Below are 21,259 nucleotides of genomic sequence, written 5' to 3'. Positions count from 1 at the left end.
TAACGCAGCATGCAGAGAGCTAAAAAGGTATCAGCAACGTTCTACTTTTGAAGTTGAATAGTGGGTACACAGGGGCATTTTTAGTCTACTTTATTAAGGTACAACTTATACACAACAAAATGCACCCGTTTTAAGCATCGAGTTGGATGAGTTAGGACAAATGCATGTTTACCTGTGGATTCACCATCACATCAAGACACAGGCCGTTCCCAACATCCTGGACAATCGCCTCCCGACCCTGCCCCGGCTTCCAGTCTGCTCTCTGTCCCTATGACTGTTTTACTACCATCATTTAAACCATGCTTACATTTGGTATAGACTCCTTTCTATAGATGCCATATTTCATAATTTTTAAATGAGTGCTGTATTTTGCCCACTAAAATTAACAACAAATGCCAAAGACCTTCCTGTGAGGGCTTCTTGCTGTGAAAGTTGAGAAGAGAAACCAGCCACGCCCTGTCATTCCTTTAAAGGACGGAAGACTGGGCAGCTGACAGAGATGAGCAGGATAAACTGCTGGGATCCTAGACCCAATCTGACGCCAAGTGGCCGGGGGGCCAAGGCTAGTCATTTCACTCCTCTCCATTTCAGTTTATTCTTAAAACATAGTGTCTGTGGTCCCAGGAGTAGAGGGACCATATAACTTACCACCCAAATCAGGATGTGTTCAATGCAGGTACTATTATTCATCAGACCAGGGCAAGAGGTATAAACCAGACTGTCCCCAGCAAACCTGGACTTAGGTTGACACTACTTAGGAGCATCTTAGAAGAGCACCTCTTGTGATGGCCAATGTGACCTAATGTGCTTGTGAAAAATGAAAGACTGAGGAATAGAATTACACAAAGTGGTATATTTGAAAGATGAAGTCTTTCACCCACAGACGATGGGGCTCCCAATGTTCGTAGCAGCACTATTTGCAATAACCCGAGACATGGAAGCAGCCTGAGATGACTGGATAAAGAAGATGTGGTATATAAATATATAATGGAATACTACTCAGCCATAAAAAAGATGGAAATCTTGCCATAAGCACCAGCATGGATGGACTTGGAGGGCATTATGCTAAGTGAAATAAGTCATACAGAGAAAGACAAATAAATACTATATGGTATCACTTATATGTAGAATCTACCAAATACAACAAACAAGTGAATAAAACAAAAAAGAAGCAGATTCACAGATATAAAGAATAAAATAGTGCTTGCCAGTGGGGAGACAAAAGGCCCATACAGGGGTGGGGCAAAAAAGGATTATTATGGAATTATATGAAATTCTGTGTGTGTGAAACTTTTGAAAATTGTAAAGCACTACAGAATTTAAAGAATCTTTCATTCAGTTAAAAAAAGACATTGATGGAGCTCATCCAACCCAATCTACCACATAGTATGAAGAGATTACAAACAAGGCTGCCTGGCTGACAGCTGAGAGGAGGGTTCCGAGACACTGAGACACAGAGAGCGCACACACTGACACCATGGAGGGACTTCAGAAAGACTCAGGCTGATTGTGAGCGCACTTAGCTGGGCTTCCTGTCTTTGTCACTCACTCCCTAAGAGGCATATATTAACGGCTCTGTCAGGGCACATTACCTCGGGACTCCCACTGTGCAAATTTCATATGGAGATACCAAGTCTTCATTAACACACAGATTCCAAGGGCTTTGGGGGTAGGGGGAGGGGAGCAATAGCAAGTCTTCACAGCTGCTAACTGAATTTCATAAAACAGATCAGACTTTGGCACATCAACACTCATAAAGTTATGGTATGACACCCTTTAAGGTACTGCATAGAAACAAGAAAGCATTAATTGCAAATATTCGAACAAACCACAGCTAAGAGTTTATTACAAGACTATAGCCACTGGAAAGACTGGTACAAGTAAAATTACCTCTGATTTATCCAGGTTTTCTAAAGACCAGGAGAAAACACATAATTGCCTTAAATTGCACGCAGAGACTATCATCCTCACCTCCAAGGGAACTGCACAAAGACAGATCTATTTGCCTTCAATTGCACAGATTCCTTTGAATTAGATCAATTTGCATAAACACAAAAAATTTTGGCCATTTCACCATAAACCATGCTGCCATTTTAGCCAAAAGGGGCTGCCGTGCTATTTCATTTATAAGATTGTAAAAGCAACTAATTAATCTATTGCAGGATCTTCATTACAAAATAAAACGCATTTTGAGACATCAACTCAATGATTATTACTTAATAAAACAACCCTGAGAATCCAGGCATGTGTATTACACACAGAATGTTCTAGAAAGTAAATCACTTGGTCACTCACCCAATGGCTATTCATTCATCTCTCAATGGAGGGGATAAAAATCAAGTAAAATTTTAAATAGGCAGTTCAATTAAGTTACATGTTATAAAAGCTAAAAAAATTTTATACCAAAACTAAAAACCTGAATGTGCATTTGAATTTTTAAATAATAGACATCTTGGAGAATTTTTTAAACTAATAATTGTTGATTGCTGGAAAGCACAGTTCTTAGAAATGAAGCTGGTACCTGGCCACAAGAAACAGGTGAGGATTAGGACTAGGACACCCCAGGCATCATCTGGACCCCTGTAATCCACTCTCAACTAATGGGAGAAATTACTTTAGTATGAAATCCAGTTCCTCAGTCTTTGAGTCACCCCAAGGACTGCCTGTCAAAATGCTCTGGGCTTGATTCTTGTTGCAAAATCTCCTCTGGTCCATCCCTCCAGCTCTACATAAGCGGTAAGGCTACAATGGAGCCCAGTGTCGGGGAAGAAAACTTAATTCCCTTTTCCTTTTTAGGTTCTTTGGCTGGCCTAATAATTAAATGGATGTGAGATGATTAACAGAAGAAAAAGTCTAATTTCCTACATACAAGAGCTCATAAATATATGATACTGAAAGAAGTGACCAAAGCAGACAGATTTCACATCTTTTAGACAAAGAAACAATGAATTTGTGAAGAACTGACGAGACAAAGGGGTTTGGGCTTGGGGTAGTAAAAGAGTTAAGGATTAAAGTTTGTTCATACAGCCTTCTCCGCCCTGAATTCCCTATCTCTGGTGATAAGGATGCCTTCTCCCCCTCAGGTAGAAGAGTACCTTTCACCTGGGAGATTTATTTCCTGCTTCCTGGGAGACAAAGGAGGGTCAGAGTGTCCTTGGACTGGCTGTTTCTTAAGTAACTTTAATTCAAAATAATCAATATGCCAAAGTGGCGTATTCTGCTCTGCTTCAATGGCAAGACACTTAAGCACTTCTTCAACCCTGAGCTCTGATTCCAATGTTAGCTCTGGCTTTACTGGCTCTAAAACATACTTGGATTGCTTAACAATGTTTTCTCCTCAGCTCAGAGGATGCTATCTACCTTGCAAGGTGGTGGTGAGGACTGAACGAGGAAACACCCTGCAGGACCCTGGACCCAGAACCTATCCCCCTTTCCGTTCCCTTATCAGTAACATCAGGGTGATACTGAACCTACCATCAGGCTTTCGATGAAAGAACTTCTGACCAAAGTTCAAAACAAATGCTGGATGCCAGGAAAACAGCGACAAAAGAAGAGAGACGCTTACATCTACATATTTATCCTTTAACCTCTGCCTCCTCGTAGACATGTTCTAGCTTCTTAGAGAGGAAGTATCTGCTATACATCTGCAGAGCAGCTGACAAGAAGATAAAAAGATTTCACAAATTGTTTTTTGCCAAGAGCATCCAAAGGTGATCAATTTATTTATTTTCATCTGGACAAGCTTTTAAAATCCACAGCAGGACTCTTGCAGAGGAGAGATTGCTCCAAGCCGTCCTCTGAGGCCCCACCCTTGTTCCTAACCCCTCCATCCCAATGCCGGAAACAAGCCTTGGTCCCAGCACCCTTTGCCCCAGAATTCACTCCCTATTCTCCACTGGGAGAAGCCTGAATTCGCTCTTCCCCAACAGCCTTGTCCCCTCAGGATTTCTTGGTCCTGGTAAAGTCAAATTAAACCTCAGAACACTACTACACTGATGAATGAATGGAAATTACAGAAAAACTCAGAAGATACAGTCCTGGCTCAACCACTTACCACCCTGTAATGCAGGGAAAACCATTTCACCATCTAGTCTGGGTTTCCTCACATGTAATTTAGCTCTGAGTATCTACAGCCAGAAAACTGAATACCACCTACTCTACCACCGTCCAAAGACTGTCAGAATATAAATAATGCTCACCCACACCAAAAGCATGTATACTGGCACTTTCTAGGTATCAAGGTCATTTTATGAATGTCACAATATTTCTAGGAATTAAGTCTTTTTCTGCCTTATAAGACTGACTCTCTTTTCTAAAGATAACTGCCTATAATAATAATAATGGCAAATAACAACGCCGGGCACTGACTTCAGTACTTTACACAAATATTCATTCATTTCCTCCTCACGAGAATTCTATGATTATCACCCCTCATTTCATGATGAGGACAGGGAGGCGCAGGGAGGTTAAGTACCAGCCATGTCCTGGAGAAATCAGGACTGAGACCCAGCCCCGTGTGCTCCCACCCACCACACCGATAATAAGCTGACACATTCTCATTACTTATTTCACCGAGGAAAACTATGAGCCCGACACCATGAGAATCTAGGAAGGCGAGGGACATTTATGGGTCACCCACCCGGTGCCGCCCCGAACTCTGCTCTGGGCACTGTCTCTCACCTCATCACCCAACCTCGAGGGGGAAAGAGCATTTTTACTATTAAATTACGAACGTGAAGTTCAGAGTTCAGAAAGACTCAGCAATTTGCTTCAAACAACTAGGTAGAGAGGTGTATCAGTCCCCGCCAGTCTCCCTCAGGCGGCATCTCCTGAGCCAGCTCCTCCCCGGGTCCCAGAGCCGACTCCCCGACTTCAGCCAACCCTTGGTCCCCACACCACAGTGTGCTGGACCCACCGATCAAGAGGCCTGGAAGGGAGGGGCACTTTCTGACTTTAGGGCGGAAAGGCTGAAGGGGAGAGAGTTATCCCCAACAGGCAGGAGCTTCGCAGCCTGATGCCACGACCCCCAGATTCAGAATCCCATGTCAGAACGGAGGCTGCGTTCCCCCAAACACACACCCTTAACACGAAGGCCCACCTCTGCTTGCAGGAGAACCAGACCACCACGTACTGCTTTATTTCCACAGGAACACATAGTCCAAGTTCTGAGACAGGTGGCTGTCTGTGAGTCTGGGTGGGGCCGCCCAACAAGCCTTATAGTATTTGAGACCCAGTTTTCATGGAGCCCACACATGTCCTCCAAACCACACACAGTAAAATACTGAGCTGACACATTTAATCTGTAACCACTCTTAGTTTTCTTTCTTATTCTCCCCAGCTTTGGACCACATGCTATTAAAGGTTTCCCAGTACTTTTTCATTTAGGGAACTTTCTCATGGCTGGTCTGGGTGGGGCTGACCTGAGAACTCTCTGGCGGGAGGGAGGCCTTCCATTCATCCAAGGTGGCCTCCTGGCTCCAGGGAAACAGCCCTCCGCTGGGAGGAGCCCACCCTCCTCTGTGTGACCTTGGTCAAATGGCTTAAGCTCTCTGAGCCTCAGTGTCCTCAGCTATTAAATGAGGGAGAGATGTGAATGGGTGGTTTCCAGAGATCTCAAATCCCTCTTCAGGCTACAATGGTCACGAAAGGCATTTCAGAGGCAGATGAATTTCAACCAGATACAGGAGGTTGGGTGGTACCTAGACAACAGCTGAAGGAGTTACGAGTTATGAGCTTCTGCTACAGATAGAACAGAACACTTAGCAAGAATTAAATGAAGTCATGCATATGTGACATACACTTAATACATATATTTACATATAAAGCACTTGGAGCAGTGCCTGGCTCAGAGAAAGCACTTGCTAACGTTATCTATTGTTGTTATAATCATTGTCCTCACCACTCTACTAAGTACGCATTGTTCCCATTTTACAGGTGGCATCAGTTTACAGGAACTGATAGTCAGGGTTTTAAGTGATTTGGTCAGAGTGACAAAGTTTATAATGACAAAGCCAAGATTTGGACCCAGGTCTTTGGGGCTCAAGAGAGCTGATTTTTAACCTCTAAGCTACACAAGAGGGAAGAAAGTCCCTCTGGCTAAGGGCTGGAAGGCTTTAGCTGGAAATGACACTAGTTGATGAGAATACTATTCATGGATAGTACTTAAAAATATGTTATTTCTTTAATCCTTACGCAATTCTGCAAAGTATGTAGGTGGGACTGTATCTCTATTTTTTTTAATCATCCACAGCTCCTACACATGATAGGTTCTCAAAAACTTTACTTTTACTTTACTTGTCAATTTCAAGCAATATTTAACATCATAAAACCCCCACCCATCCCCTTCAGAAGTCATGACAACTCACTTGACCTTCGGCTGCAACTCGGCTTATCAAACACTTGCAAATGTTGAAGAAAGCAACATTATCTTTTACTACTGTTGAGAAAGAATAACTCTAGGAACCCACCAACCACCAGAAAGAAAATTCTAAATTTGGGAGAGAGGGTGGGCTAGAGGGGGGTCCACACAAGCCAGAGTCACCCACTCTTTAAGCGTGAATGGGCCCCTTCCCCTTTGCACAGCACACTCCTGTGCTCGTAGCATTTATTGAAGGTCTGCCTCAGGCCCAGGCAGATCCATGTGGCTTTGTGCTGGACCTTGGGGATGGGCTGGTGAACAAGAAAGGCTTGGTCCGGGCCTCGTGGAAGGGCAGCCTTGCAGAGGCACAAAGTCACTTTACCCAGGCTGAGGGAAGGGCTGTAGTCAGCTACCAGCCACACCAGGGGTGAGTGCGTGCTGGGCTGAATTACATCCCCCTAAATTCAGGCAGTAAAGCCCTAGCCCCCAGCCCCTCAGAATGTGATTTATTTGGAGACGGGGCCTTTAAAAGTGCTAAATGAGCTCTTATCGATGGACCCTAATTCAACGAGACTGGTATCTTTACAAAAAAAGGAAATCTGCTCCCGCAAAGAGACCCCAAGGATGTTGGCACACAGAGGAAAGGCCATATGAACACACTGGGAAAAGGCGGCCGTCTACAAAAGCCAAGGAGAGATGCTTCGGGAGAAACCAGCCTTGCTGACACCTCGACTCTGCACTCTCAGCCTCCAGAACTGCGAGAACATAGTTTTCTGTTGTTTAAGGCCCCGAGTCTGTGGCATTTTGTTACGGCAACCTGAGCCAACTAATACAGTGGGCGATACTGAGAAGCAAAAAGATGCCGTGTGGGTAAAAAATAAGGTCAGCACCAAAAACAATGGCAGCAGATCGGCAGACCATGCACAAGTAGGGGACAGCACCACCACAGATCCGAGATGATGGATTCAAAGTGTACGGACTAAGAGAGGGCAGTGAGACTATTTACCATAGCCAAGATGTGGAAGCAACCTAAATGTCCAGATGACTGGATAAAGAAGTTGTGGTAAGTTTGTACAATGGAATATTACTCAGCCATGAACAAGAATAAAATAATGGCATCTGCAGAAACATGGATGGACCTGGAAATTGCCATACTAAGTGAAGTCAGTCAGACAGAGAAAGGAAAATACCATATGATATCACTTACATGTGAAATCTAAAAAAAAGACACAAATGAATTGATTTACAAAACAGACTCACAGACGTGGACAACAAATTTATGGTTACCAGGGGGAAGTGGGGGTGAAGGGATAAATTGGGAGTTTGGGATTTGCAGATACTACTATATATAAAATAGATAAACAACAAAGTCCTACTGTATAGCACAGGGAACTATACTCAATACCTTGTAATAGCCTATAATGAAAAAGAATATGAAAAGGAATATAATATCCATAACTGAATCACTATGCTGTACACCAGAAATTAACACAACATTGTAAACCGACTATACTTCAATTTAAAAAAGAGAGAGAAGACTGTGAGTAGGAAACAGGAGACGGAACGGTGCACTGATGTTAGTCTAGCACTTTCTGTGACAGGCATGGAGGGTATGGATGAAAATAAGGAAAAACCCTGCCTAGCCAGACCTCACAGGCCAGCAGAGGAAAAGCTTACACACGGGGAAAGTACCAAAGAGGAAGGCAATAATTAACAAAAAATGCCATAAGGAAATAAGGCTCAAGTACCTCAAGGCGATGCCTGCTTCGATGCTCAGATCTACAAGGAAGGGCAGGCGGGGAGGCTGTGTGTCTTGAGCAGGCCTGGGACTGGGTGAAATGCGAATGGGGTTAAATACACTCTTCCAGGGCAGGGAGGAGGGCGAAGGGAGGGAAATGACCTGGAAAAGCAAAATGAAGGCAATCTAAAGGAAGGCCAGGACAGGCAGTCTGCGGGTGATGCTATCTTTGAACTTGTCACTGTCGCCTGCAGAGAAAAAGTGCGTCAAATCAGAGCGAAGCTGACGGAACCAGGTCAGATGTATTGAGGCGACTCGTAACACTGTACGTCTCAGCATCAAACAACAGGAAAGAACATCAGAGGAACACACTGGGAAGCAAAACTCCGCAGCCTGCACAGCAGGGGTCAGCTGTCAAAAGATGAGGCCACAGGAGAAGCCAGAGGATTAAGAAAATTAAGATGAAGCCTCTCTCTGCCCATCTGGGGAGAATACAGAAGGGGAAATTCAAGGCTCACTGAGCCACTGGAGGGCTCCAGGCTCTGTTTCGAGTCACGTGGTCTTAGGGCCCCCTCCAGCAAAGAGACTCAGGAAACACAGCAGAAGGAAGAAAGCAGCGAGTACCAAGGAAGATTCCAAAATTGTACAGCTTGACCCCGGTGACTTCAAACATCCCGGAAGAGTCTCAGGTACCATGAGTTAAGTCAGCTCTTTATCAACCTCCTATTAACACAGAAGCAATCATTTTTCACCAAGCAAGAAAAAACTGTTATGCAGATCAAACACTGTTCCCCTCTGTTTTTCCCCCCACCCAATGTTCGTCCTTGTACGGCCAGTAAAGGAGGATATAAATGGGGAAAAGTCTGAACATACACAGAAACCCAACGATAAAGGCATTCCCTTCCACCTCATTGCTGCAGTGAGCGAGAGAAGCCAAATTCTCACAGTTCCTCAACTTTCTGTTCATGTAAACAATCTCGCTTGATTTTTTGAATTACTCTGTGGGAACAGATGGTGTCCAAATGTATGACTTCTTACTACAGAATATGGAAGCAATACTACTGAATTCTTAAATTAAGATGAAGAAAACACAGACGTGCTTCAAGCTTGCGTCTGTATTGGCAGAACTCGCTTTCCTGAACTAAGGCTTACATGGAATCCTGCCTTTTTTCTTTTCTTTCTCACTTCTTTCTTTCTTTCTTTCCTTCCTTCTTTTTTTTTCCTCCTCTTTCTTTCCTCTTCCTTTTCAGTTAAACAATTCACATCCCCCACACAAAAATTTATCTGAAATAGCATAACAACTGAAAATTCTGGGGCAAAAAACTTTCATGCCACCAAAAAAAAAAAAATGGTAGCAATAACAGAAGCCTCTAGATTTCCTCTAAGTTATACGAAAAAGGGGAAAAATAGAAAAGTACACAGAAAAGAAGGAAACAACTTATGTTTAAATAAGTAATGATGAAGTTGAGTAACAGGATAGAAAAAGCCTTTGGTCACACCAGCAGGACAGCACGAGCAAAAGGAAATTGACCTCTGCACTGATCAACACCGACATGGATTTCAAGACCTTTTAAATGCTTCCACCAAACACATGGATCAATGGACCCAGAGATTATCACATTAAGTGAAGTAATCAGACAAAGACATGGGAGAGGGGTGAGAAGGGACAGAATGGGAGTTTGAAATTTGTAGATACTGACAGGTATATATAGAATAGATAAACAGGTTTGTACTGTATAGCACAGGGAAATATATACAAGATCTTGTGGTAGCTCACAGTGAGATAGAATGTGAGAATGAAAATATGGGTATTTGTGTATGACTGAAAAATTGTGCTCTACACTGGAAATTGACAAAGCATTGTAAACTGACTATAACTCAGTAAAAAAAAAAGAAAAAGATAAAAAAATTTTTTTTAAAAAATGCTTCCACCAAACAATTGCTAAACCACAGCATGAAACATTCAAGTTTGCCACAAAACACCTCCCAAAAAATTCTTAGTCAATAATTTTATATAAAAAATTTAAAACAGTGGGGTGTGCCCAACTTTTACCTAATAACATACACTCACCAAAAATCAGGTAAGATGTCGCAAGGACTGACAGACTATCCAGCGGAATCCTTTCCATGATGCAGGTCAAACCTCGGGCTGACCTTTATAAACTGGCACAGATCAAAAATTCCCAGAGGCTTTGTGGCCTATGGTTATCTGCTATTATTCTGGAAACATAAATAACGTGTTCCTGTCTTTATAATAAAGAGCATCCTATAATGCAAGCAATGAGAATAGAAGTATGTTCTGTGGAGATCATTTCTGTCACACACAGAAACGTGGAAGAGCACATCTGGACATGGTTCAGAGCCACCATATATACAGAGTCTTAGCAGTTCTAACATCTTTTACTATAAGTCCTTGACACCTTAACAAGGAAGAAACTGGTCAACAAGAAAAAATAATAATAGGAAGGAAAAGGGTATGACTCATTGTTTATGAACAGAGAAGTAGTTAGAATACATGTAATGAATAGACATTTAAATGGCAGTGACTATCACAATAAACGATCATTACAACAATCACTAATAAATTTAATTCAACGGCAGCAACATAATTTGAAACTAGACAGAACTACAAAAGAACATATGTTCTAAGAAAGCACATGTGATTTCAAGTCTCATTATATTTGCAAAGAAAAGTCTTTAGAACCGAAATTACGGAATTGTCTTGGAGAATAAATAGATTTCGTCAAGTCCTATGCACATCCCAATGCCTAAAGAGTGCTAATATCCCAAGCACTCGGCTGATAGAGGATTAGGATGGTGTTGGGACGCGGGAAGTCAGGCTTCAGCAGATAAGCCTACCTGCAAATCTCAGAGAAGACTCTTTGCATCTGTGCACATTTGAGAGAGGTATCTCAGACCGACTAGGGCATTAGTCCCACAGGCGTATCGCAAACCTCAACCATCCCCAGTATTCTCAAAGAGCCCTGAGAGTCCTATACTCTGTTACCCCATCACATGGCGACAGCGGGGTGGGAGGATATGACCAGGGCACAGGCTCAAATGGCCTCTCTTCCTGTTTTATTCACAGCAGATCTTAGGCTGTCAGGCTCCCACTCCACACATTCAAGCCATCTTTCCAACCACAGAATGTTCATGGGCATTCCCATCCAAAACCTTAGCCACCCTACAAAACCTGACCCAAATTCCACCTCTGCTATAAAAATCTTTCCTAATCACTTCAACTGAAATGGACTTTTCCTCTGAATTTTGCAGACAATATCTATCTATGCTATTGGCATCTCACCTTGACCTGCCTTGAGGCTCCCGTGTCTTCCTGGACCTGTCACTTCGTGTCTCACACACGCCTGTCCTGGCTTACATTTTGCATTTCCTACAGCAGCCCGCACTGGCACATATAGGACCGCAATGAGTATTTTTCCTGCTGCATTTCTATATTCCTGCCTGGGCAAGCCCTTTACTTCCCATATAACCTTTCCTGCTTCCAGCCACCTTGAAAAGATACTGGCAATGACACACTCCGCCCTCTCCTTAATGAGACCTACTTTCAACACTGTTCCGCATACCAAATCCAAGGGCTTTCTTTTTATATTCTAGGACCTCCTGCAAATAGTCTGAGACAGACTCTTTCTTCTTCTTACTCCTCTTTTCAATCTGCTTTGTTTCAGTCATACAAACACCCTTTTGAACTTCTTTATCCCCAAATGACGGTACTTTATAAATCAGCACAAGAGGGGAAAAAAAAAAAAAGACTGCTTTCCTGATGCACATATTTGTGTTCATCTTTTTATCCGGCCCAATTTTACACCTCAGTTACTATTTATTACTAGTCATCGTTTGCACTGTTGTTGCTACAAACCACCTCAAGGCAGCATGGGTATGTCTCAACAAAGATAGTGCAACGAGACTATAACTCTTCCTACTCATCCTGCAAAATCTACTTCTTCATTTATCTGCCTACTCCACTCCCCCGAAAGAAAATGAAAACTCCATTAAGAAGGGGTACAGGGATTCTCTGCTGGTCACAGCTGTACCCTCAGTGCCAAGAACAGTGCCTGGCACTTGGCAGTGCTTGGCAGGTACCTGCGGAATGAATGTTGGCTGAATGCATCTCCAGACAGCCTCCTCTTCCCTGTTTAACAGGAATATGGGCAAAAACATACACGCTCTAGTGAAACCATCAGGGTCCAGTCCCTGGTTCACCCTCTAGGTAGGGAGATGATCTTGAGCATCTATTACTTGACTCTTCCCGACCGTCTACGAGGATATGAAGAGGCCTCAGTGAGGACTGGGAGGGAAAACGCAGATAAAGTACTCGGAACCCAGCGAGGAGCACACACCGAGCGCGAATCGTGGCTCTTTCCTCTCGGCTTCTCCCACTCAGCCCGTGTCACTGTGCCAGCACACCTGCGTGGAGCAGCCTTTCTTTCCCCTTCTCCCCTGCAAAAAGACTAGACCCTGACACCAAACTATTTTGACTCAAATACGAGTAAACCAGTAGGCTCAAAGTGAGGGGGAGGGCCTGAAAGGTTATTTTTCCCTATGAAAAATGTGTATGCACTAGATTGACAGAGCTTAGACACCTACTGAGTGGCCCAGGGCCTCTATATTTCTGTATTTACATCTTGGTTTTCAGCTCAGTTCAGATAAGCTACGCTGCCCAAGAGCGCACTTCTGCTTTAGGCGGCGGCCATAAGAGTTATTTTTACAAGGCCTAAACCAAATGGCCTGTGTTATACAACTACACAGTGAGAAGAAGCTTTCTGTGTCACTCCCAGTCTTACAATTTATGAAAAAGTCCACTTTACATCTTAGGTCTTTAAGGATCTCCAGTGCCCTTCTGATTTGAAGAGATGTTCTGTAAACTAATATTAACCCAGGAGAAACAACCATCTTTATTGTATATGTTATTACTCATACTCTCTGCTCTACTAGAACTCTTTATACGCAGGAAATGTCAACACTGTGCAAACTGGACATAATTTTAACTCTTGCTTTATATTGAGTTTTGCTCTTCCAAATAAGGAACTGTGCTCAATAAATATTTCTTTAGAACAGAGGGCAGAATGCATTTGGTTTACACTCAGCTTTGACCTGAGGCAAAGATGTTTTACAAAAGCAATTCTTTAACATATTTGCATACTGAAACTTCATTCAGGAAAAATAACTGTCTATACTGAATACTCTTTATCAGTGTTGCCCTAACTTTCTACAAACTTTCATGCCATTCCCCCTCCCATAATTAATATTGCCTTTTTGACAGGTAAACCTTAAGTCTACAAGTTTTCACCAGTTAGAATTTTCTGAGCATCAGACATATGCAAGTGAGGTTCGTAATTACAAACTTGCAGAATTCACAACCAAAGCTCGCCATAAACAAGCAAGACAGGAGAACAGGAATCTTTTTAAAGCATTGCCACACATGCCCCACATGGTAAGGTCTTAACTGAAAGAGGTGGTCTCTGCTTTTCAAAGCACCTGTCTTCTCAAAGAAATGCCAGCAGAGCAGACACATCAAGTTCACTCATCTTTGGAAATAAACGTCAGCATAACTGAAGCAGAGGGAAAAAAAAATAATAACGGAAGCAGAGGAACAACTGTGAAAGCACACCCCAGCCAATGTACAAACACATACTACTATTGGTCATGCCAGCTCCATTTTTGCAGTCATGTCCAACCCTCCCATAGCTCATGGCTCTATGGCAAAAGGGAAGAACTTAACAATGGAATTTTTTTTAAGTTAATGATTCAAGCCATTCTTGGAATAACTTTAGTTGAGAAAATGCAACTAAGAGGTCCTATCAAGAGACTCCCCAGCTGTTGACAGCTCAGCTCTGGAAATTCCCTCCTTTTTGCCCATTCCTGACTACCCCTGAATCCAAATTACAAAGTTTAATGACCCTGAAGAGCCCTTTTTGCCTCCGGTGAACTCAGAGCTCTGTCAAAATGTTCATTAGGACTCTTAATAAATGAGTATTCAATTAAGGGGGAGGAGCACAGGAAACCTAGCTCCAAAAGGCAACCGTTTGCTCCCTCCCCCACCCCTCTTCCCGCAGGAGATCTGGAGCTGACAGTCAAGCCATCCAGGATCCAAGGGGTCTGACACTCGGCTGGTAATGTGATGACAGCCTGGAGGTCTTGGCGGTGGTTCCAAAATGGGGCGCCCATTGCTCTGGGAAATGCAGGGCGCTTGCCAAGATACAAACCTTCCCCCAAGGAGCTGAAACCGGACGGTCGGGAACCGAGTCAGTTCCGTAGGGATCCCAAGGCCCGAATCGCGTTCCACCACCCTCCTTCCTGTTTATAGATCCCGCTCCAGTAACTCCAGCTACCAAAGTGAAAGCAGACGTCTCAGAAATATGTCAACACATGACATAACTTGAAAACGCTGTATGCTCTTTGGCGCGAGTTACAACTTGTCGGGCTCACAGAGGAAAACCGGCTCACTTTAATTACTCTTCAAAAAAATATGCCATGCCGTCCCTTCCAGGGCCCCCGCAAAGATCGGGTTACTGAGAACTAGGTGGCCTCGATGGTTGGAACCAAACGGCGTGGGCGGTTGGCTAGAGGCTAGGAACCAGGGAGACCGCCTTGCGAAGCGGCTGCGATTCGGATTCGCGACCATCAGAACGGCTCCTTCCTCGCACAGGCGCAGGAAGAGAAAACCTCGGCACCTCCTCGCAGTCGGCACCAAGTTGTCGGATCGGTCGGCGATGTCGCCGAGGGGGCCTCGCGGCACCGCGCCGATGCCCACGGGTCGGCGGAGGGCGCGCCACCTTTGTCTGGGTTTACCCAGCAGGGCCTCGACGCAAAGAGGGCTTGCCCGGGCCGGAGGCGCAGACGCGGCGCCCGGGTCCCCAGCCCCCGCGCGGGGCCCAGGAAGCGACCGTGGCCGCCTGAAACCTCCCGCTTCCACTGCGCGAACGCGGCGCGCCCGCAAGCTCCAGCCCCGCGGTCACTTCCCCGGCGCGGCAGCCGCGGGGTAGGGAGCCGGAGACACGCGCACTCGCGGGCGCAGCGGCCCGGCACACCCCAGCTCTCCAGGCGCCGCAAGGCCGGACCGCCCACGCGGGTCCCTAACTCGGGAGAGCACAGGCCGCTGGACCCCCAGCGAGGCCAGATCTCTGACTGGCCACCGCGTCGGTGAAGGCATGACAGACCGACAGTCACCCATACCCACTGCCCGCCCTCAGCCCTCTCTCACCTGCCTGCACCGTGTCCGAGAGGTCGTGCGCGGGGGCCGCGGTCCTGGGAAATTCCTTCAGTTTCCTGGCACTGAGGTTCAGACCCCCGGAGTTGGCCGCTTCCTCCAGCGCGCGCTCCAGCCCCCTGTTCAAGGGCAGGTTGAAGCCCCCGCTGCCGCCGCCGCCACCACCGCCTCCTCCGGCCCCGCCGCTGGCTCCAGTTCCTCCGTGGTGCTGATGGTGGTGGTGGGGATGATGATGTGGGTGCAGAGTAGCCACCGACAGGGCAGGGACGAAAGGTTGGGGTTCGCTTCCCGGCGTCGCCATCTTCTCCCGGGCCCCCCCTACCCCGCCCCGCCGCTCCTGCGGGGGGGTCAGAGCTTTCCCCCAGGAGCGGGAGACGGCAGCCCGGGTCCCTGCAGTTCTCCACCGAAGATGCTGGAACAAGGGGAGGAGGGTGTGGCAGGCGCGTAGAATTGGGGGCAGACGGGGAGGCGGCAGTGGCAGCTCGGTCTCGAAGGTTTCCTGTCCCCGGGAAGCTAAGGACTGCGGCGGCGGCGGCGGCGGCAAGCAGCGCGCATGTGTCTCCTCCCGCCTCTGCTCCCTCCTCTCTGCGGCTCTCCCCTCCTCCGCCGCCTGCTCTCTCCTCCTCCTTCCCCGAGCCGTCAGCCCGGCCCCGAGCCTTCCAACGCCGCCCGCCGCGCTGGCCCGGCTGCTTCGCTGCGCTCCGCCCGGCTATCCCGATACATGGGGGCGCTGGACCTGCACGGGGGTTGCTTTGATTCAGACGCCGAACTCCTCTCTGGGTTTCTTTTTGCTGCCCAGAGGGCTTTAGGGGACAAAAGGTTTTAGGGGGTCTGAGAAGGCAATAGATGAGATCTGCAAAACAGTGAAGTCACAGGTGAGAGGTTATCTCAATTCTGCGAATTATTCTGGCTTTTTGACCCAGAATTCCACAAGGGGCAGTTTTTCACTGTGGAGTTAGGCCAACAGACAACCCCTGGCATTTGGGCACCTACAATGAGCCAGACTGGTCTAGGTCATATGCATTAATGATCTTATTAATCCAGAGACCCCATGAGTGGAAAAATTGTTTCCCCCAGTTTACAGAGGAAGTTACGAAACTTGTCTGCGGTCACCGATGCAGTCAGAGGCGGAACTGGATTCAAAAGTAGAAACTTCAGACTGTAGAGTTGCCCTCCTAACTGTAAACTCTAGGGCCGGATTCCGCTACAAATAGGAGTAGGGCAGAAGGTTTTCTGAGCGACAGTAGAAAACTGCAGGCACAGAAAGGAAGGACTTTCAAAAGGAAGAATAGTTTTTATGGTGGACAGAATCCACTGTCACATGAGGAAGACATGCTGGCTGTGGCCGACTCAGCCCCAGACTGAGTGGTGCTGAAGAGGTCAGAAAACCAGTGACACCCCCCCCCAACCCCCGCAGCCCATAACTCAGCCAGAGTTTGAGCCTGCGCACAGGTACCGTCAAGTTGTCTTTGTGCACTTCGTGGCCCTGTGGGGCATGGGGCTGATGTGTCCGCCTGCAAGCAAATTCACGTTCTGCCCAGACCAACGCTGGCACACTGAAGGCGGCAAAACGTCTGACACTATAAAGGCAGACCAGCTGGAAGATTGGGACAGTCCCACTCCTTTCCAAAGTTTCGGCTCCGACTCTCTGGGGCCTTTATTTTTGCTCTATACCCAAAGCTTGAGCGTCCCTATGAACGACTTTGCTAGGGGAAGTAAGGATGCGGGTCAAGTGCAAAAATAATTCAACCTTTGGAACATGGAAGGCGGTTTTTTAAGTGGTAATGCAGAGAGGTGATGGCCTGAGCACAAGGCTGGATCTAAAGTGTGGCGTGATCTCTGTCACACTGCGCGCATGGTAAGTAGCCCTTGATTCCTACAGGATTCTAGAATGAGACAACATTCTAACCTCGGAGGAGGAGACAAGCGCCACCTGCTGGTATCCTCCCCCCTCAAAACCTCCTCTCTCACCAACTCATTTTCCCCTCTGCCTCCCAGACTTAAAAGCCAGGCTGGAAAATAGTAATAATGATGATGATGAAAATGAAAGTGTACTTATGAAAACTAACTTGCCATTCCGTTTCTTCACTGGTCTTTCCCCAAAAGCCAGTGGGAAACAGAGAGACAGAAAAAAATTTCACTTGAAAATCTTAAGCTAAAACCAGGTGGTGGTCAGTGTGATCAACATGCAGGGTAAAGTTGAGGACATCTTCTGAAAGACTGCAAACTTAGTCTGGCCCATGAATTGTAGTGATGCATCCTGTAGAGCATAATTTTTTAAGACCATGAATTCTTTCTTAGAGGAAATGATGGACTATAAGTTAAGAATTTGCTTTGTAACAAATAATCTGTCCTTATGTTAGGTTGACCTAGTTATTATAGCTTACTTAACCTTCTCCAAATTAGAGGAAGGGACATATTCATCTTTGTAACTTCCTTCCCATATCCCAGAGTACTTTGCATATAATGAGTGCACAATGAAGATTAATAATTAAGCATTGCACAACAGACCAAGTGTTTTACAGGTTGCCATTTGTTGATACATCTTTCTCAGTACTAAAGTATTCTCTCTATACTATATCTGTAAATATTTATCTGTAAATGATGTCCCTGAACAAAGAAATTTTTCCTTAAAATGGGAGAGAGTACTTTACCTTTGAAACTGATCTTAGTTATTTATAAATAGTCAGGAAACTTGACAAGCCATTTTCTCTTGCTGTCTTGCTCCTTCACTGTTTTTTCAATAAGGTGGACATCTCTGCTTTGTTCAATACCCTTTTCATTTCTTCTGAAAACAGAACCCTCTTCCTGTTCTACTTTCTCCATGCCATTCGTATAGTCAGTCCTCTGATAACAGCTGTGTTATTACCTCCATCCAGCTAGCCATCTTGGTTATTCCAGATGTGGACTTCTGACCAAATGATCAAACACTCAGAAGATCAGAGAGGATCCTGAATGTGTTCAACCTCTAGATTCTGACTGTTCCTGACCCTTATCTTTAGTTTCTCTGAGATAGCCAGTAATGTATTGATAAGACATTCTACTGTTTGCTTAAGTCAATTTTATTTGGTTTTCTCTCAGTGCAACCAAGAATTCTAATTAATGTATTTAATTTACCATATTTCAGTCTTTATTCCATCTTATTTTCCTACATAGCCCTATTTTTGAATGGTCCACAAATAATCTTTTACAAACTATTTGGATGATGGCAGTGGATTTTTTTCATGCTTTTTCTTTAGTACCTTCCAATCATTTCACAAAGTTAACAGAATTCAAATGATTGAGAAAGTGGGGGAAATAGAAATATTCTATGCTTAAAATGTTGACTATTAAGAGAAGAGTGATCAGTTTCATCAATAAATCAAAAAATTTTGGAGCCTATCTTTTTTTAATTCTTGTGCTCAGAAAACATATAAGATCATAGAGACTCTTCCACATTTAAGACCCAGCTCTTTCATGCTCACCTGAAAATAGAGTTGTGAACAAGCTTACAAGAATCACACTTATTAAGAATGGAAGACTGATTTGAGTAGGTCTATTCAACCCACAGCACCTTCTCAGAAAATCACTGGGAATTCTCTTTTGGAGGGAGATCAAAACATTGGCTGAAGAAGTGGGCGTGGTCAGCCAGGTGTGTCTTTCATGGTCCCGACAGCCCCCTCCAGCCACAGGGAGATGAGTGCACCCGCCTTACTCCTGAAAATTTAAGCAAAAACACTTCAAACCCCTAGGCAAATAACAATAGGCATTTGACCCCCCAAGGCAGGAAGAATCAGAGCTTATTTACATCTTTTTACCTTGCTATTCTCCAACCTCTCAGCTTCAGTTCCCTCTTTCCTAAAAAAAGAGCAAGAATGTTCCCTGATTAACACCACCGTTTTCTGGCTACTCTCTCCACAAGCTCTCAGTACTAAAGTATTCTCTCTGTACTGTATCTGTAAATATTTATCTGTAAATGATCCAGGTATGTGGGTTCTATTTTTAGTACATCAAAGACAGCGCTCAATACTTTTTTTCCTTAGATAGTTCCATAAATAATGTTGTCTGACTGAAATATTTATGTATTATAAGACAACAAATAACACCAATGTAAATTGCTCTGAAGATAATCAGTAATACTATTTTGGGCATGTTTAGGAGATTTTTTTTCTAGTATTCCAAAACACTCATCTGGTAAAGCAAGCTTGGCAAACTTGAGAAGAATTAGGACCCTGTCCTGGGTTTTTCGTTAAAGCTAAATGCACTCAATTTTAAGAATTGTATATAAATATTGGACTGTGTATGTAAATGTGAGACTGTGCTTTGCTATTTTTTCCTAGTAGAAAAAAATAAAACAATGGTAATAATAAATTCTAGTCAAATTAATATATTCTTACTTGGGAAAAAAAAGTCGGCTCCTAGAGTCAGCTCCCAAATTAATTTTTATTCCGACTTACCTGTGAAATCAGAAAGCCTACGAACCACTTGCTCAGATTTTTGGTTCTCTTAAAAGAGAGTTAGTCAGACTTAACTCCAGCTACCTGCCTTTAAGCTTTCTCTCAAGCTCTGTTCACACCAACTGTAGTTGAATGTAACGCCTCATGTCTGTGAGAGCATAAGGGCTATTCGGGTCACCACCCCCACCCCATGTCTGTTTGCTAGGCATTTTCATTCCAGAATTTATCATAAATCTGTAAAGAAAATATTGCCTGCCTTTGGATTTTAAAATATTTCTCAGCTGACTACTGTCTAAATCCAGCCATTTTGCCCTCTCAACTCCAACCTCCCGACAGAAATCCTCAGTCCCCTCCGAGGGGCTCATTTTTACTTCTCAGGGAGCAAAGTAACAGCAACTACTGCCCTGTGACAGGCCCTGCTCTGCTTCCTCCTCCCTGCTCTCCCAGAGACAAGGCAGGGCTCTAGCTCCTAGACCAGGGAGACTTCACTTACATCCTCCTTTCCTCTGCAGCTCCCGCTAAATAAAGAAACCACCAAATCTGGGCCATCAAGATAGCAGGCTCGAAGAGGCCGCCTTCTAGAACCGTCCTCTGAAAGTCAAGAGTGGAGCTGTCTGTGAATGAGTGAATTTTATGGGCTTTAATCTCTGTTCTAGTTCATAGATACACTTGGACTTAGGATAAAATGCCAATTTTGTGTGATGTTTATGTTTAAACAATACTTTTAAAACTGTATATATAAGGTATTATAACCCATTGTGTAGCAGGAAGACGGCATTCTGACCTAGCACTTATGAGACATAATAGTGTTTTGAAGGAAACTATGAGGGAAACTATAGCTTGGACCACTCAGGTGAGAAACTGATTGTAACAAAAAGAATTTCTTTGGCTTAATGAGGTTGATATCACCTTAAATAAATTGTAAGGGAAAAAATATCAGTAATCAATAGCTGACCTTCTGGTTCCTGTCAGAAGTTTCTTAAGAAGATTGGGGGGGGGGGGCGAGTAATAGCTCAGTGGTAGAGCACATGCTTAGCATGCACAAGGTCCTGGGTTCCATCCCCAGTACTTCCATCAAAATAAATAAATATATAAATAAATAAACCTAGTTACCTCCCCTCCCTGGAAGAAAGAAAAAAAAAAAGGATATCAGGGGGAAAGTTACTGGGAAATAAGGACAAAAAGCACCAGCTAATAGGACTTAAACTTATGAAGAAGTGTATTTTTAAGTAACTGGCTTTTTAAAGATGCAAATGTAAATATTAGGTCATAAGTAAGATTAGAGAATATCTTTACTATGATGGGTTCCCTAAATATTTTCACCTATTCATTATATTATGTTATTGGTTTATAATATAATGCATATTAGGTTATTGGTTTGTAATATAATGGATACATGAAATATTTAAGGGAACCAATTTTTTGTTTATAAATAAATGTTTAACTTGCATGGACAAACTGAAGCAGCACTACTCAGTATATGTCTCTCGGAACCTAGG

At 44.4% G+C, this 21,259-nt stretch overlaps 1 protein-coding gene across 3 annotated transcripts in view; it reads right to left on the bottom strand.

Moving 5' to 3' along the window:
- The window catches only part of LRCH1 (leucine rich repeats and calponin homology domain containing 1), a 170,046-nt gene extending 154,098 nt beyond the window's left edge, over window positions 1-15,948 (bottom strand). Inside the window, exon 1 of one of the 3 annotated variants that reach the window (XM_010980838.3) lies at window positions 15,319-15,948. In XM_010980838.3, the coding sequence (XP_010979140.2) occupies window positions 15,319-15,625 (307 nt within the window). In that variant the 5' untranslated portion in view covers window positions 15,626-15,948. The remainder of the gene's footprint in view (window positions 1-15,318) is intronic. The other 2 variants (XM_064493157.1, XM_031465995.2) reach the window with 2 other exon arrangements.
- Between the last annotated feature and the right edge of the window lie 5,311 nt (window positions 15,949-21,259).

The sequence above is a fragment of the Camelus dromedarius genome, chromosome 13 (assembly GCF_036321535.1).
Source record: "Camelus dromedarius isolate mCamDro1 chromosome 13, mCamDro1.pat, whole genome shotgun sequence".
NCBI lineage: Eukaryota > Metazoa > Chordata > Mammalia > Artiodactyla > Camelidae > Camelus > Camelus dromedarius.
Note: the sequence above shows the minus strand (reverse complement) of the source record. Positions and strands in the feature narration are given on the sequence as shown.